We start from the raw sequence: 18,684 nt of genomic DNA, 5'->3' as shown, positions 1-18,684 counted from the left end.
TTTTATTTTCAGCCTCAGAGGTCTGAGTGCGGGCCAAAATAAAACTGAAGGGGGAAAAAAGGAATCTAAAAGAGGCAGTAACGAAGCGGTCGAAAGTTTAACCAACAATCTGATTTCTTTATTTGAAAAGGCACAGCTATTACATCTTCAATACAGAATTTGTCTTCAGTTCCTCTTAATATAGGGTCAAGTGATTAATAAACACACGGAGCCAACAAGATTTTTTTTTTCTCTCTCTCTGTCTCTAAAGGAATATATACAAACACGAAAAATTCTCTTTTGTCGTAAAATTTATTTGGGGAATCGGAGGGAAGAAAAAAAAAAGTCGAGAACTACCGTACGGAAAGATAGAATAGCTGCAAGGATCCTTGGGGTGTTTTTCTTTTAAGCAATTGGAAGGGGCATTCAGGAGCCCTCTCCCCTTTCACACCCTTTCCCATCCCCCTCAAACACCCCCCCCCCCAATTTCAAACCAACCGGCTGACTAATCCACCTTCAAAAAGGGAGTCCAGCCGTCGTGTCGTCATTTGAGACAGTTTGCAAATTCCAGCTTTTTTTTTTTGTAACTCGAAAAAGAGAGGGCAGGGAAAGGAAACAGCAAGGCAAGGTTTAAAAACAACACGCCATGGAGAGGTTCACCCAGAGGCAGAGATTACCCAACTAATATATTTATATATTTATATATATTTATATATATATGTATATATATATAAAATTTTTGCTTCTGTGCTACCTTAAAAACAAAGAGACATGCATAATGACAAAGGTGCTTGCTTAGCTAAAACAGTGCTGGTGGGAGCAGAGGAGGGCCAGCGATAGGAGGAGTCGAGCGCGGGGGGAGGGGGCTTCACAAAGCCCAGAAGATGCTGCTTGCAAGTGTTTGGGGGTGGGGTGTGGGTGTGGGGTGTCAGTAGCGATATGGATCAAATTCAAAGCAAAGGGTTCTGCAGAAAAGGCCTCCCCCCACCCCAATCGGCAGACGTGAGCTAAGTGGGAAAAGCAAATTAAGCTACTGGTGTACAGTGGGAGTACAGTGGGATCTGGCGGCTTGCAAATTGCCCAATGCCTTGCACTGGTAAAGTCTTGACGGGGTCAGGCCCGGCCAGAACCGTTAAAAAATCCCAAGGAGTCAACCTGGCTTGCCTTCACCGGTGGGAAGCATCTGTCCACGTCTGGCTGTTTCACGTAATTACCCAAAATCAAACAGATCACCCTTTTAAGGCGGGATAGCCTTTTAAGAAGTTGATCCCGTTGCTTTGAGTACAATAGTCCTCGATTTACGACCAGAAACGGTAGCAGAATTTCCACAGCTAAGCAAGGCGGTGGTTAAATCACACCCAGTTTTATTATCTCTTTGCTGCGGTTGTTAAGAGCAAATCACGGCGGTTGTTAAGCGAATCATGCAGTTGTTAAGCGAATCTGGCTTTCCTTCTCAGAAGCCAGCTGGGATGGTCGCAAAAGGTGGTTAAGGACAATCACTTCCTGAATTCTCGGAGGAGCAGAAGCCGGAGTTAAAAGGGATGGTAGAGGGCAGTGGTCTTCAAACTTGGCCACTTTTAAGACATGGACTTCAACTCCCAGAATTCCTCAGCCAGAATTCCCCAGCTGGCTGAGGAATTCTGGGAACCGAAGTCCAAAAGTCTTAAAAGTGGCCAAATTTGAAGACCCCTGGTATAGGGTTTCCTGCTAGAGCAGGGGGTTGGACTAGAAGACCTCCAAAGTCCCTTCCTTGTTATTCTGTTAAAACATGACCCCAGGATGATGCAAACGTCATAAATGTATGCCGGTTGTCAAGCACCTGAATTCTGATCACGTGACCAGAGGGATGCCGCGTACGGTCGTATAAGTGCAAGGGCTGATTGTAAGTCACGTGTTTCAGTGCCATTGCCATTTTGAATGGTCGCTAAATGAACGGCTATAAATCGAGGACTAGCTGTTAATGCCTTTCCTGGCTGAACGCAGCTGCTGAGCACTTGCAAGTAAGGGGGAGTCTGCTGGATCTAGGTTTTTTTTTTTTTTTGAGAGGGGGGAGTCTATAATCCACAAGGGGGAAATTGTGCCATTGGGCAGATTGGCTGGAGACAGTCACAAAAACCCCAATGCAACCTCTGCAAGAATACAGGTAGTCCTCGACTTACGGCCAACAATTGAGTCCAACCTTTCTGTTGTTAAAGTGAGACGTTTGTCACATGAGTTTTGCCCCATTTTACCACTTTTTTAGCCAGGGTTGTTAAGTGAATCACTGCAGCCGATTTAAGTTAGTCACGTGGTTAAGTGAATCTGGCCTCCCCCACTGAGTTTGCTTGTCAAAAGGTCACAAAATCACGTGACCCCGGGACAACTGCGACCATCAGAAATGTGAGTCAGTTGCCAAGCGGCTGAATTTTGATCAGATGACCACGGGGATGCTGCAACGGTCATTAAGTGTGAAAAACGGTCGTAAGTCACTTTTTTCAGGGTCGCTGCAACTTTGGTCACTAACTGAACTGTTGTAAGTCGAGGACCACCTGTATCCAAATGGTGAAGACTGGGGAATGGAAAGGGGGGGGCTGGGTGCAACATGCCAGCATCAAGCCACATCTCTCCATTTGGGGGCATGTTTAAGAGGTGGGCGGGTTTCCAAAAGTTTGCCAGCCATTTTCTCTCTCACCCTGTAGGACTGCCATCTCCCAATGGGGTCTGTCCGCCCCACACACACACTGGGAGAGGATGGCCCTCCATGGGCACAAAACTCTGGGCGCCAGCTGTTCGGAACCAGGTGCCACTGTGCCAGGGGACTCAACTCAAGGAATGTTGGGATTTATGCTTTTTTTTTTTTTGGCTAGGCCTCTGTTTCTCAACGGTGGCCATTTTAAGATGTTTGGACTTCAACTCCCAGCATTCCCCCTCCTGCAGGGATTCGCTTAGCAGCCGTGGGGGAAAAAAGCTGGTCATTTCACCTCCGCCTCGATTAGCAAAGGAAATTGCGACGTTCAGTCGAGGACAACCTGTACAATGCCATCTCAACAACCTCCACCACACGATCGATCTAGGTCAGGGTTTCTTCAAAGTGAGGCCGGGGCATTCTGGGAGTTGAAGTCCACCCATCTTGAAAAGGCCAAGATTCAGATATACAGGCTGGGAGGGTACCAGTGACTTGTCTTCCCCCACCTGCCAGCTAGAATGGGGGATGGGGCGACCGGGGGGGGGGGGGGAGAATTCCCAGGATCTCTGGTTTTCCCACAAATCTAGGATAACTTGGAGAACTTGGTTTGTTATGGTTTCTTGTCCAACGGGGGCCAATCAATCGCCTGGGGTCCTTGCAAGAGCCCAGGGCGGAGTGGGAAGGCAGCAACCCAGTTAAGAATATTCTGATGCCAGCTTAATATTTTGGATTTAATTGAAAGGGTGGAGGGGAGACAGAAAAAAAGGGGGGGGGGAAAATCACGCCCCTTCCTCACCTGACCCCTAACATGCATGCAAAGCCCCCCCCCCACAAAAAATTGCTTGGGGAACCGTTCACGCCTGCTGTGGGGCTGGAACGGAAGGAGGGGCAGGGGGGAAAAAGGGGGGGGCTCAAATGTTATTGCTGCAATTTTTTCTCCCCCCCTGCTGAAGAACTGTGGCTTGCCCACTACCCCTGGAATTGGATTAAATGCGGCATCTTCTGCCCCCCCTCCCGGATCGCCCCACGCTGCCCTTCGCCCCCCCCCCCCAAACTGGAGAAGATCCACCTAGTCGGATTTATCCCCGTCATCTTCTTGGTGAGTGTCTCCGTCGTGTCCGTTCTTGTCTTCCTTGCAGAGGTGGGCCTGGGAGCCCAGGGCCGAGAGAGAGAGCAGGCCGGTGCTGGCGCTCACGGCGGGCAGGGAAGGGGCCTGCAGGCCGACGGAGAGCGGGGTGAGGGGCAAGGCCAGCGCCTGCAGCTGAGAGAGCTGGTGGGCCTGGAGTTGCTGCTGCGAGAGGGGAAAAGATCCGGGAAAGAGAGAGAGAGAGAGAGGAAAAAAAAACAAGAAAAAAGAAAGACAAATGAGACGCTTTCATTCCCCAACCTTCTTTCCGAGCCGTCGTTGCTACAGGTAGTCAAGACTTGCCATGGTTCATTTAGCGACCGTCCAGAGTTACAACGGCACTGGAAAGCGTGGCTGTTTTTCTACACCTATGACCGCTGCAGCATCTCCAATTCTGGGAATTGGGAGACGTCCACACAGCTTAAAAGTACACGTAAGTCCTTGACTTACGACGGTTCATTTAGCGACCATCCAGAGTTACAGCGGCACTGGAAAGCGTGGCTGTTTTTCACACCTATGACCGCTGCAGCATCTCCAATTCTGGGAATTGGGAGACGTCCACACAGCTTAAAAGTACACGTAAGTCCTTGACTTACGACGGTTCATTTAGCGGCCGTTCAGAGTTGTAACGGCACTGGACAGTGTGACTTCCAACCCTTTTTCACACTTAATGACCATTGCAGCCTGCAGTTCTGGGAACTGGACGTCCCCAGTTTAAAAATACAAGTAAGTCCTTGACTTACCACAAACCGTTTAGTGACCGTTCAGAGTTACAGCGGCACTGAAAGAAAGTGACTTATGACTGTATTTCCCCATGTGTTCTGTACCAGCCTGCTACCGGCCCTGCAGAAAAGGCAACCCCTTTATAAACGGCAGGAGGCTGGAATGACGTCTGCCAAATTTATTACTACAAAAAACAAACAAGACACGTACCAAGATACAGGAGCTTTGAAACACTATCTGAGCGGTTGCTTTCAGCAAACCAGCCCTCCCCACACATTCCCCTTATATAGAGTTCAGGGCGTGGCTTCTCTCTGCCTCCTTCCGAGAAGCCCCACTGCCTTCCTCTGTTTACTCCTACTTGACTGCCTCCTGCGTCGGGCGTCCTTGAACAGGGCCAGCTGTGGGTCATCTTCATCCACGCTGTCAGGCTCACACAGCTGGGTCTCCATGGTGACCAAGTGGGAGGGGCCTGGCTGAGGGCTATCATCATCAAGCTGTCCAACCCCCTCAGCAAGCTCTTCAACACCCCCCTCCTCCTCTGAGTCGTCCGACCCAACTGCCGAACCCACAGGCTGACCCTGAATCACAACACCATGCTCACGTGATCAAAATTCCGACGCTGGGCAACTGGTTCACGTTTATGACGGTTGCGGTGCCCCGGGATCCCCTTTTGCGACCTCCTGACAAGCAAAGTCAAGGAGGAAGCCAGATTCACTTAACAACCGTGTCAAGAACATAACAACTGCACATTAATGATTTGATAACTGTGGCAAGACAGGTTGTAAAAACAGGACAACACTCACGTGACAAATGCGCCTGGCTTAGCAACGGAAATCTTGGGCTGAGCTGTGGGCATAAGTCGAGGACTACCTGTATGGGTTTCTCATCCCTATCCAATAAAACACAGGAACAAGTGATCCTCGACTGACGACTAGCCGCTTACTGACTGTCCTACCTGAAAAAAGGCAGGAGCGGGTCAAAGGTCATGAGAGTTGTAAAAGATCATCACATAACTGGCACAAATTGTACCACCTCTTTTGTGCCGGTCATTAAGCGAATGCTGGGGTCCCTAAGCGAACTCATTGTTCATTATGGGACATTTTTTTGCTGGAAGCTAGAAATAAACATTCATTTCCAGCAAAAAATGTCAGGAGGCTGCAAATGTGGGCCAGTTTCCGGAGCATCCAAAATGTGGTCTTTTTGACTATGACAAAGACAGCCATTGCAGGTTGTAATTATTTTGAGGGGGAGGGGGCGTCTGTCGTAACTTTGAACCATTGCTAAATGACTCGTCGTAAGTTGAGGACTATCTGTAATTGTCACCTTTTGGCTAAAAAAGGAGAATTAAAAGTGCTGGCAATCGTGTTTAGTAGCACCAGATGGAAGGGACGGTACAATGGGGCGGTGGCAACTATGCACGGGTTACAGGTAGTCCTCGACTTACGACCACATGAGCCCAACATTTCTGTTGCTAAGTGAGACATCTGTTAAGTGAATTTTGCTCTATTTTACAACCTTGTCAGAGTTGTTAAGTGAGTCACCCCCTTGACTTTGCTGGTCAGGAGGTCGCAAAAGGGGATCACATGACACTGCAACTGTCATAAATAGGAGTCAGTTGCCAAGTATCTCAATTTTGATCACTTCACACATAAGTGTGAAAAATGGTCGTAAGTCACTTTTTCCAGTGCCGTAACTTCGGTCGCTAAATGAACTGTTGTTAAGTTGAGCACTACTTGCGCTAATTCAGTCTCTACTGCTCTGTCTACAAATTTATTAATATTACATATTATTTTTTTTCTTTTTGCCATCCTGTAATCCCTTTATGCAGGGTGGAATCAGGACGACTGAATGGAGCTGAGCATTTACTGCATGGATACCCTTCCTGAAGCCTACAAGGAGTTTGCAGCAAATATTTTCCCTTTGCGCCGATTAGAGAAACATCTGCCAGCTGCCTAGGATTAAATTCTCAATCTTCCGAGTGGGAGGCGAGCGTCTTCACCTCTAGGCCACCACGCTGGTCGATTATTATACAATATATAATTACATAATAATGCAATTATTAAGTTTGCATGCTCAGATGCGGTTTTTGCACAGTAAAGTAATATGCCTGTTAACGTGGCTGGACACATCAATTACATTAAATTTGGAGTTTATCACCCACCCGCCCACTTCCGCCGTTCTCAGTTTTTAAATAGGCACCGCTGAATATAAAACTGTCTTTTTTCCTCCAAGGAGAATCAAACAGCGTTCCTGATTCTTCGCCATCATCCTCATAAGAGCCCTGTAAAGCAGGCCGACCCACGCAGGAAAGCATTCTGGTTTGGAGAGCAACGGAACCCAAGCAAGATACTTTTAACTCAGTATTTTTCAACTGCGAGTCCTTTTAACGTGTGTGGACTTCAATTCTCCGAAGTGCTGGGAATTGAAGCCCTCCACACCTTAAAGCTGACAAGTCTGTGGAGATTCTCAGTCATCCAGGTCAAGATTGTCCCCCAAAGGTGCTTTTTCAAAAGGCCACTGAACTGTCTTGGTTGTTTTTTTTTCCTTGAAGAGGTTTCGCTTCCCATCCAAGAAGCTTCTTCAGTTCTGACTGAACGGTGGAGGATGGAAGGATTTATAGTCCTTGCAGTCATCTGGTTGTTAGCATTTCCTCGGAGAGTCACTGAGGCCACTTGGAGGTTTATCTAGTAAATGGTCTTTCTGCCCCCTCCCCTTTTCAAACCAGCAGTCCTGTCTATCCAGAATGTGGAGTTTGCTGTCTTCGAAAGAGTGACCTTTTGTCATTCGAATGCAGAATGGACTGCTGAATCCTTATCCCGATGGGTTTGTTCTCCTATGTTGTGCCGCGAGTTTATGAAGGGGTTGTTTTGCTTCCCCAATGTACAGATCTGTTGGTTTGGAAGAGGGAGGCAAAGAGGCCATCCATGTTAAGACTGAGCACCCCTCTCTAAGCAGAGGGGGAAGGACACGATGCCACCTATTCTGGGAGTTATATATATAAGTCTTTACTGATTAGCCCTTGGGCCACATCAGAGTGCAAAGTTCCAGCCACAAATTGTTACTAAAATCTGATTAAAAACAATTTAAAATGGAATTTGATAAAATACAATTTAAAATGGAGTTAGAATAAAATACGATTTAAAATGAAATGGGAACAAAACACAATCTAAAATGAAATTGTAATAGCGTACAATTATTCAAGATACAGATAACATGTGACTAAAATTATATTTCGGAGTCGCCCTTGCAATCTACCCCAATCAGTCCCACATATGCAGATCTCAAGCGAACCATTTTGTTTAAGCACTGTGCTGCGTTAAATGTTATTTTCAAGTTCTGGCTGGACATAAGGTAAGTTGTTTTGATATGGGGATCCCAATGGGTCATTCATTTGGTATATAGACCAAGATACCTGTCTCTCACCCTTATACAGGCAACAGTCAAATAGGATGTGAGCCAGGTCTTCTACCTCTGCCGCTCCACAAATGCAGAGATGCTCATTGTAGGGTATAGCATGAAATCTCTCATATCTGACCATTGTGTCAAGCTGTTCGAATCTCGCTCGCGGTAAATATCTCCCTAAGACGTTTTGGCAGTTGTAACTTCAAATAACTGTCTACTTGAAAACTACGTTTGTATTTTATTCTGGGAGTTGAAATCCACACGCCTTTAACGTTGCCCAGCTTGGGGACCCTACAACCTCCCCGCTCTAAATTAGCGAAGTCATGGGCCCATCACACGAGAAGATCTGTGAAAATGGGGACTGCTCCCAACGGCTAAATCCCCAAGACCCCAGCCCTCCCAGCAGTTCTAATTTTTAAAAAGAGCATCACAGACCCGAATGATGGAATTGAGTTCGGGGGCAGTCACTTGTTTGGCACGCTCAATGGCTCCCAGGACCTGCTGTTGGTGCTGGGGGAAGGGGGGGGGAGGAGGAGAAAGAGAAGACCATTAGGAGATGAAACGAACCCATCAGCAAGGAGGATCAACAACAGAGAAAGGGCAGGGTGGTTTACCAGCCAATTCCTGCCAGAAAATGGCATTTCCATTATTAAGGCTGAGCCAGATGTTTGGACCGGATTTGGCATTCCTGTCCACCGAAGGTGTCCTTCCCAAAGACATAGGATAGACAGACGTTGCCCCTGAACCTTAAAGGGACCATTGCAGGTGGCCAGATGTTCCAAGCAAAGCTGCCTTCTGCAATCGACCGAGGGGGATTTTGTTAATGCTGATGTTCACGCGGTGCTCCAGACGTTTTGGGATTGCACCCAAAGGGCCTGCGGCTATTGGTCCTATCTTTGCTTTGTACCGTTATTATTCTGCCAATTCTCCTTTGCTCACCTCCACCGGGAAATGCTGTTAACTCTGTACTCAAGAGTGCTTCAGACTCGCCCCACCTCCAACATCGGCCATTATCAGAGGGTTTTCCAAGGCACCCTCCTACAGTCCTTACTAGAAGCAGGGAGGGAGGGTATGAAGGAGTGAAGATTCAGATACTGGGGCAGATAAGCCCCTTAAGGCAAGGGTCTTCAAACTTGGCGACTTTTAAGACTTGTGGACTTCAACACCCAGAATTCCTCAGCCAGCCCTGGGTGTTGAAGTCCACAAGTCTTAAAAGTCGCCAAGTTTGAAGACCCCTGCCTTAAGGCAAGCAGAGATACCATACTTTTCAAAGCTAAATAAGGGTGAATTCTTGAAAGCTGGGATGGGTGTCTTTGAGCCAATCACCAGGAGACAGTGAGTTCTAGTCCCACCTTAGGGATGAGAGCTGGCTGGATGACTTTGGGACAAATCACCAGGAGACTGTGAGTTCTAGTTCTGGCTCAGCATTAAAGCTGTCTGAGTAACTTTGGGCCATTCACCAGGAGACGGTGAGTTCTAGTCCTGCCTTAGGCATGAAAGCCACTTGGGTGACTTTGGGTCAATCACCAGGAGATGGGAGTTCTAGTCCAGCCTTAGGTATGAAAGCTGCCTTGGGTGACTTTGAGCCAATTGGTGAGTTCTAGTCCCGCATTAGGCATGAACATTGGCTGGGTGACTTTGGACCATTCACCAGATGGGAATTCTAATCCAGACTTAGGTATGAAAGCTGCCTTGGGTGTCTTTGAACCAATCACCAGACACGGTGAGTTCTAGTCTTGCCTTAGGCATGAAAGCTGGCTGGGTGACTTTGGACCAATCACCAAGAGATGGCGAGTTCTAGTCCCGCTTTAGGCATGAAAAGTCAGCTAGGTGACTTTGGGCCAATCACCAGGAGATGGCGAGTTCTAGTCCCGCTTTAGGCATGAAAGTCAGCTAGGTGACTTTGAGCCAATCACCCAGAGATGGTGAATTCTAGTCCCACTTTAGGCATGAAAGCCAGTTGGGTGAAAAAAGCCAGTTATTTGTAAAAATAAGGCTGGGATAGAAATAAATCTAACGGAGCAAAGAAAAGGTGAATTACCTCTTGTGACAGGTATGGCAACACCTGGGCGCAAATGCCATTCAACCGCTTGACAATTTCAGCCTGAAATGGAAGATTAGACACAAGGTTAACCCAGAGGAGGGTACTTCAATCAGCTGCTTGGCACAAGGCGACAAAACCAGGATGTGCTAGTGCGTTTTATCTGGCAGCAACAACCCAGACTCCAAAGCCTATTGCATCACTTTGCAGCATTATGCAAAGGACACCCTCAACGGCTGTTCGACAAGACAGGCTGCCAATGACAAAATGCGCAACGTTTGCACCTTTTGCATGGTGCAAAGGTGACACACTCTCCGTTCTAGTGGAACTTCCTGAACAATGGGCAACGCTACCGTCTTAGTACACTGTTCAGAGATGCATTTATTCCAGGGCATTTCAGGTTTCTGGCTTCACACAATACTCTGAACTATCAACCGATTCATGGAGGCTGCATTGTGTGAATGCACACAGGTCCACGTGGCTGGGCGGACCACGCCAATTTTTACTGAATGCAAACAATTTGGGGTTAAAAGTGAGCAAAAAGAAGGCCTAAAGAAAAGATGGCAATCAGGGGGCCTTTCTCAAATTGGTGACTTTAAGATGGGATGGATGTTCTGGCCTGGGAATTCTGGGAGTTGAAGTCCACCCATTTTAAAGCATACCAGCTAGAGAATTCTGGGAGTTGAAGTCTATTCATTTTAAAAGCATGCTTGCTGGGGAATTCTGGGAGTTGAAGCCCATCTATCTTAAAGCATGCTGGCTTGGAAATTCTGGGAGTTGAAGCCCACCCATCTTAAAAGCATACTGTTTGGGGAATTCTGGGAGTTGAAGTCCACCCATCTTAAAGTCACCATTTTGAAAAGCACTGATGCAGATAGTGGCTGAGTGGAATTTCCCAATAACCCCACTGAAAAGGAGCAGCAAGTCTTTGGAGGAATCTGGTTCTTCTAAGAAAAAATGGATATGGGATTCGTAATTGTAATTTCGTACAATTCAACCTCTTGGCTTAAATAAAGCACAACCTGCTCCTATGCACGGTCATTTCTAAATAAATAAGTAAGTCAGCATCATGGTTTAAACTTGGTCTAATAATGGGTGTTAGAAGAGCTGGCAAAAGTTTACTGGACTACATCAGGGGTGGGCAACTATGGCCTCTTTACAACTGGTGAACTTCCACCTCCCAGAATTCCTGAGCCAGCCTGATGTGAACTTCAACTCCCAGAATTCCTGAACTAGCATGGCTGACTCAGGAATTCTGGGATTTGAAGTCCACAGGTCTTAAAAGGGCCATAAACCATTCAACCCTGGGCTGCACAGTAGCCTAAAATTGCATCTCATTTTTTTTTTAAAAAAATTAAGACAAGAATAAAGAAATGAGCTGGGTGGAGCTAATAAACCCCGCTTTTAATTAAATTTGTTTGCTCTAGCACAGCATATTGAAAAGACCAGATGCGGTCTTTTGTAAAAGGTGCAGTAAGTCAGAACAGGTAGATGATGACACGCAGGAGGAACAAATCGGATTAACTGCAATTTAATTTAAATGTCATTTAAATGAAATTTCAATTATATTTAGCTAGTGTCTGGCAGGCACGCCCGGTTGTTTGTAAGGGCTCTACTTGTTTGAAGTGGTGGGGAGGGTGGCCCTGAATATAATCACAGACAGCACGTAGCCGGTGACCTCAATTGCTCCTGAAATGATATTATAACCCAAGGGAGAAGGAGTTGAGGTGAGAAAAACCCACTCCTGATCCAGCTGCATATGCAAGCAGTCCTCAACTTACAACAGTTCATTTAGTAACCGTTCAAAGTTACAACAGCACAGAAAAAAGTGACTTTTGACGTTTTCACATTTATGACCAGTGGTGGGATTCAGCCCGTTCGGTAGAACCGGAACCAGTAGCTAAATTTGTTGAGTTCGGAGAACTAAGATGAATGAACACTGCTTCCGGAAGTTCGTTCTAGGCCTGGGAGGCCTGGAGGATGGCCCGCTGGAAGTGTATGGATGCCACTTCCGGAAGTCTGTTTTAGGCCTGGGAGGTCCCCCAGGCCTAGAATGGCCCACTGGAAGTGCATGGATGCTACTTGCAGAAGTCCATTCTAGGCTTCAGAGGGCCAGGCCTGCATCCACGCAGAGAACTGTTTGTTCAGGTATTTCAATCCCACCACTGCTTACGACCGTTGTAGCATCCCCATAGCCATGGGATCAAAATTGAGAGGCTTGGCAACTGACTCATATTTATGACGATTTTAATCTTAAAATCTCACCTGTTTATGCATTTCGATGTTGAGGCCATAGGACATCTCATAATACTGGAAGAAGAAGAAGAGACAAAATTAAAATATCTGCTTGCTTGATGAAATCTAGGCCTGTTTCCTAATTTCTGGAGTTGTCCCTGCAGGATTTGAACTCATCTCCCGATTTTACTAAGAGATAGGTATTCCGTATTATGATCGTGGCCAAACACAGCAATGGCCCATGTGCAACAAGATTAGAATTAGACGAGGTTGTGGATTCTCCACCTCTGGAGGATTTTAAGAGTCTATGATTGCAAAGAGTTGGACTACTAGAATGTCCCGTGGGTATCCTTCCCAGTCACCAATTTTGACGCTAACTGCTTTTCCTGCCCGTTGGAAAAGGATGGACTAAGTAACTCTTGGGGATCCCTTCTCCATTCCCAATTCTGACATAGTTTTTCTGCCCGTTGCAGAGAGCTGGACTTGATGACTCTTGGGGGGGGGGTCCCTTCTCAATCCTCAATTCTGGTGCTGACTTTAATGCCCAATGCAAAGGGGCTGGACTAGATTACTTCTAGGGGTACCTTCTCAGTCCTCAATTCTGAAACTAACTTTAATGCCCACTGCAAAAGGCTTGACTAGATTATTATTTTTTTTGGGGGGGGGGGTCCCTTCTCAGTCCTCAATTCTGATACTGACTTTAATGCCCATTGCAAAGGGCTGGACTAGATTACTTTGGTGGTGGTGGGGGGTGTCCCTTCCCAGTCCCAATTCTATCACACGGTCTTTCCTGTCCGTTGCAAAGGGCTGGACTAGATGCCCTTGGAGACCCCTTTCTACCCCACAATTCTATGAGCCGGAGCAACAGTAAAACACAACAAAACCCTTCTGAATTTTAGAAGTTAACAACACACAAATTAACATGTTTCTCTGCCCTTTCCATGCGCCTGCAATTTTGCCGCACCCACAATTAAAATTCCTTTCTGGCACGGAATCTGAATCAAAGCTCTCCACTGTGGCCTGCGAAGTATTATTATTATTATTTAAATAGTTTTACTGTAAAGAGCATGGGGGGGGAAAGAGAGAATACGGAAGTGGGGAAAGGAGAAACAAGATTAAGAGGAAAGGAAATGGATGAACCAAGAAAAAGTCTGCATACAGATAAACCTCGGAATACAACAGCTCATTTATTTATTTATTTATTTTATTTTTTATTTTAATTCCATTTATATCCCGCCCTTCTCCGAAGACTCAGGGCGGCTTACAAGCTTAGCAGTAGCCTTCATTCTATGTATATGCCTGCTTATTAGGGCTTTCACACACACCCCAAGCGGCATTATTACAAAGTCAGCTTATTGCCCCCAACAATCTGGGTCCTCATTTTACCTACCTCGGAAGGATAGAAGGCTGAGTCAACCTTGAGGCTGGTGGGATGCGAACCTGCACTTAATTGCAGGCAGCTGGTGATACTTAAGGAGGCATTAGCCCACTGCTCCACCAAGGCAGTGGGCAGTGGCAATGGCATTTAGTGACCAAAGTTACAACAGGAGTGGGAAAAGGAACTTATGACCCTTATTCACACTTACAACTAGTATCCCTGTTTTCATGTTATCAAAACTGGAATGCCTGGCAACTGGCCTGTATTTATAACGGCGGCAGTGTCCCGGGAACATATGTGATAAATCTTTTGCAAACTTCTTTATAAAAAAAAAATGTTTTATTGTTTTGGTTTTTTTACATACCCCCCCATCAATATTTGGTAAACAGTGTGTTGTCTGGGTTTGCATTTACAAATAATCAATAACAGATGGTTTCTATAGTCCCATATTCCACACAGTCGCTTTCCTTGATTTTCTCTTCTTCAAATAATCTTCTCATTTGTCAACCTTAAATTAATACATTTCTTGGTAATTTTAGAAGATAACAATTAAATATCCACCTCATTGTTAAGCTTCTTTCCTAATTAATCATCTAGATGACCTTTGCCAACTTCTGACAAGCAAAGTCAGATTCACTTAGAAGCCACGTTACTAACTTAACTGTGTCAAGAATGGTCACAGAGTGGGGGGGCAAAACTCACTTAACAACTGTCTCGTTTAGCAAGAGAAATTTGGGGCTCCGTTGTGGTTGGAAGTCAAGGATAACCTGTATATCAGGGGTCTTCAAACTTGGCCCTTTTTATGACTTGTGGACTTCAATTCTCAGAATTATTCAGCCAGGCACGCTGGCTGGGGAATTCTGGGAGTTGAAGTCCACACATCTTAAAAGTTCCTCCAGGTTGAGAAACATTGCTCTTGAGCAGGGGCTCTTCAAACATGCCTGGCTGAGAAATTCTGGAAGTTGAAGTCCACAAGTCATAAAAGGGCCAAGTTTATACTATGTTCACATTGATTTTGGTCGCACCTGCCCACTTTGACTTTGGCCCTGCCCACAAACCAGCTTTTGCTTTTCCTTTTTCCCAAAAACTGCATTCATGAGACAACGGAATTAAGATTCAACTTTGTGTACACTGTGCCAGAATGCTTTCAAGCAAGTTAAAGCCAAGCCGTGATTTTATGCACAACCAGGATGAAACTCAGTTTGATCATGGGCCGTCTCTGCTTTCCAAAGTGAACCAAAAAGGAATTCAAGAGATTAAAAGTCATTTCTCCACTCAAAACTGCTTCTTTTGTTCACTGATTTACTGGGAACAATATTTTCCCTGCTTCACATTAAAAGCATTCCTTGCCCAACCTACACATTGAAGCAGGGGGGAAAAATCACCAGCAACAGATGATTGAGTAGTCCTTGACTTACGACTGCTTGTTTAGTGACTGCTCAGTCACTCGCAACAGGGCTGAGTTTATGGCTGTTTGCAGCCTTCTGTGCTCGTGTAACTATGTTTTATGACATTTTTGCCAAAACACGGCATTTCCTTTCTGTTTTCAGCAAAACCGGGGCCAGAGTTGAATGACTGTAACACCTGTGACATTCACTTAACGATTGCAGCAATTTACTTAATGAAAAGATTGTAAAAAAGGTTGGAAAATCATAAAACAACACAATCAATTTACGACTGCCCTGGGCAGGCTCCCTTACAGTCATAATTCAAGGATGACCTGTATTTGTCTAAAGTGGTATATAAGGTTTCCTGCCTGAGCAGGGGGTTGGACTTGATGACCTCCAAGGTCCCCTCCAACTTTATTATTATTGTTGTTGTTGGTTGTTGTATGGCTGTAGATCACAGGGAGAAGTATGAATTCCAAAATCTTATACCAAGAAACTTCAGGTTCTGCAGTCAGAAAACCTGAACATATCCCTTCTGCAGGCAGTCCTCAACTTACAACCGTTTGCTTAGTGACTGTTCAAAATTATGACATTACTGAAAAAAGTAACCACTGTAGCATTCCCCATGGTCATGTGATCAAACGTTGGGCTCTTGGAACCATGTTATTCACTTAACAACTATGGCAACAAAGGTCATAAAATGTAGCAAAACTCACTTAACTATCTTGCTTAGCAATGGAAATTTTGGGCTCAACTGTGGTCATAAGTAGAGGACTAACTGTACACTGTTTCCCCCTAAATGACAGTTAGAACAATTAATCAATTAATGAGTGGAACAACCTGCCACCAGAAGTTGTTGGTGCTCCAACACCGGAAGTTTTTAAGAAGAGACTGGACAGCCATTTGTCTGAAATGGTATAGGGTTTTCTGCCTGAGCAGGGGGTTGGACTAGATGACCTCCAAGGTCCCTTCCATACTACTACTACTTCTACTTCTTCATCATCATCATCTGCCATTTCTGAACTCACTAGAATGGTGTTTCTTAAAGTATGGTCAGAACATCTGCCAAAACTCACTTAAGGGTCCAGAAAATCAAAATGATTTGTGGGATATTGAAAATATTGCAAAAATGTAAAATGTCATCAGCCTTCTCATTGTTTATTTTTTTTAAAAAAAACAGCGGCTTTTTCCCCATGAGAAATATTTTATCGATTTTAAAACTGAGTGAGTTTCATAGTCATTTTTAGCGGATTTAATAAATAAAATTTCTACACATTTTAATGCTGTAAATATCAATAAATGTAACCTGTGCAAACAAAAACTCTGTTTGGGGTCCTCCATGACTTTTAAAATTGGGAAGGGGTGCCAAGAGAGAAAACACTGACCTGGATTAAAAACAAACAGCAATCCTGCACCTTTTAATCTTCTTAAATGACAGAGAGCCAAAATATTCCCCCTTTCAAACACACTCATTTATTTAAGTTGCCACCAGCCGATTTGGGGCCTCTGGAATTAATCTGGGGAACGGATAAAGCAAAAGAAAAAAGAAAGAAAGAAAAAGAAAAAAACCCCGCAAATTCAATCCTTCTGACCCACCTTAACTGCTCTTGCAGGCCTCCATAAAATTCAAACACTCCACATTAAGGACTAGGAACTTGGCAAGGCAGAGGGTTTGGCTCACTGGGGTTCTGCCTTCTAAATGGAGGAAGCGGGCACAGGTGGTGGTTCTTCAATCCTACCCTGTGTTTTGCGTCTTTTCTTGACTCTCACAAAAGGTTAGTATGTGCTTACATTGCAAGGTATTCTAAAATACTTAACAAATACTTAATGTGGGTGTGTGTATACTGCTCAAAAAAAATAAAGGGAACACTTAAACAACACAATGTACTGTATTTAATAGTAGAATGTCTTATCTTGTGTTCCCTTTATTTTTTTGAGCAATATATATATATATATATATATATATATATATATATATATATATATATATATATATATATATATATATATATATATATATATATATATATATATATATATATATATATATATATATATATATATATATATATATATATATATATATATACACACACACACACACATACACACACACACACACTTGTTTTCTGAGGTTTTCGCGGGTGTTTCTATGTAGATCTTTGGTCATTCGGGTTTTTTCCCACGTAGAATTGGAGGTATCAGGGCAACGTTTCGACGAAATCTCATCCATCATCCTCAGGCTGGTGACTTCAGCTTCGTTCTTCACTTCTCCCAGAAGAACGAAGCTGAAGTCACCAGCCTGAGGATGACGGATGAGATTTCGTCGAAATGTTGCCCTGATACCTCCAATTCTACGTGGGAAAAAACCCGAATGACCAAAGATATACATATATACATATATGTGTGTGTGTGTATGTGTGTGTGTATGTATGTATATATATGTATGCGTGTATATATATGTATATATATATATATAAATATATGTATGTGTGTATATGTATATATACATGTATATATATATATATATATATGTATGTGTATACATATACATATACATATACATATACATATACATATACATATACATATACATATATATGATTACATTTATATACCGCCCTTTCCCGAAGGACTCAGGGCGGTTTACAGGGTGATTAAAAAAAAAAACCAAGATACAAAAGTTAAAAACAAATTTTAAAAAAAATTATATTTGTCCCTGCATAAATAAAACCCCAGTTAAAATAAGATTAATCCTAGGCCTGGGCCAGAGAGCTCGAAGAGCCAGGTCTTCAGGTCCCGGCGGAATGAACGGAGGTCGGGGGCAGTCCTCAGCTCCACGGGCAGCTGGTTCCACAGGGCAGGCGCCCCCACTGAGAAGGCCCTCTCCCTGGGTGTCGTCCGCCGGCAATCTCTTACCGGTGGCACCCTGAGAAGACCCTCCCTGTGGGAGCGCACTGGACGAAGGGAGCTTGATGCCGGCAGCAGGTGTCCCCTCAGATATCCCGGACCCAAGCCATTTAGGGCTTTATAGGTCATCACCAGCACCTTGAATATATATATATGTATGTGTGTATATATGTGTGTGTGTGTGCGTGTGTGTGTGTGTGTGTGTATATACACACACACACACACACACACACACTAAATGAACACTGGGATGGAATAAGAAAAACTAAGAGTTTTTATTGCTAAAAGATCAAGATTTCGTCAGGATGGAATCTAGATTTTGCAATCTAGATTTTGCAATCTAGATTTTGATACAATGTGTGCACATGGCTACACATAACCAGTCTTTAATCTTAACAGGGACCGAGGCAATTGCCAGTGACGACACCAAAGGCGGCCGCTTGTTCAAGGAAGCTTGGTTTTCAAACCACTCCTCTATCAACCGGCACACAGCCCTCCCCCCCACTGCATACCAGGCAGGGGGGAGCTGGGAAGAGGAACAACGACGTGCCCGATATGAAGGCGAACAGCGCAAGCATTCACAGAGCGCCTGATTGTATCAAAATCAAGATTGCAGCAACACACAACCACCCTGCAATGTAGAACACAGGGAAGAAGAGCAACAACCACTTAGGACCTCTGGTGTGAGAAGACGGGCAATGGCTAGAGCTACGGCTACAACTGTCAGCAATTCGCTTCTGACAACAGATACCCAGAGACAACTACATCCCCCAAAAACGGATGCGGGACAACTCAAAGAAATACGACTGACCTCAACAACCACATCGGTAGGGTGCT

The 18,684-nt window shown here is 44.8% G+C and overlaps 1 protein-coding gene across 2 annotated transcripts in view; it reads right to left on the bottom strand.

The window, feature by feature from the left end:
* Nucleotides 1-96: 96 nt before the first annotated feature.
* Nucleotides 97-18,684, bottom strand: part of TLE5 (TLE family member 5, transcriptional modulator) — a 29,209-nt gene continuing 10,621 nt past the window's right edge. The window contains exons 4-7 of one of the 2 annotated variants that reach the window (XM_081321544.1): nucleotides 12,202-12,246; nucleotides 9,937-9,999; nucleotides 8,331-8,405; nucleotides 97-3,935 (exon numbers count right to left, since the gene is read on the bottom strand). In XM_081321544.1, the coding sequence (XP_081177670.1) occupies nucleotides 3,714-3,935; nucleotides 8,331-8,405; nucleotides 9,937-9,999; nucleotides 12,202-12,246 (405 nt within the window). In that variant the 3' untranslated portion in view covers nucleotides 97-3,713. The remainder of the gene's footprint in view (nucleotides 3,936-8,330; nucleotides 8,406-9,936; nucleotides 10,000-12,201; nucleotides 12,247-18,684) is intronic. The other variant, XM_081321545.1, reaches the window with a different exon arrangement.

The sequence above is a fragment of the Vipera berus genome (genome assembly GCF_964194415.1).
Source record: "Vipera berus genome assembly, chromosome: 1".
NCBI classification, from domain to species: Eukaryota; Metazoa; Chordata; class Lepidosauria; order Squamata; family Viperidae; genus Vipera; species Vipera berus.
This window is presented reverse-complemented; position numbering and strand designations above follow the sequence as displayed.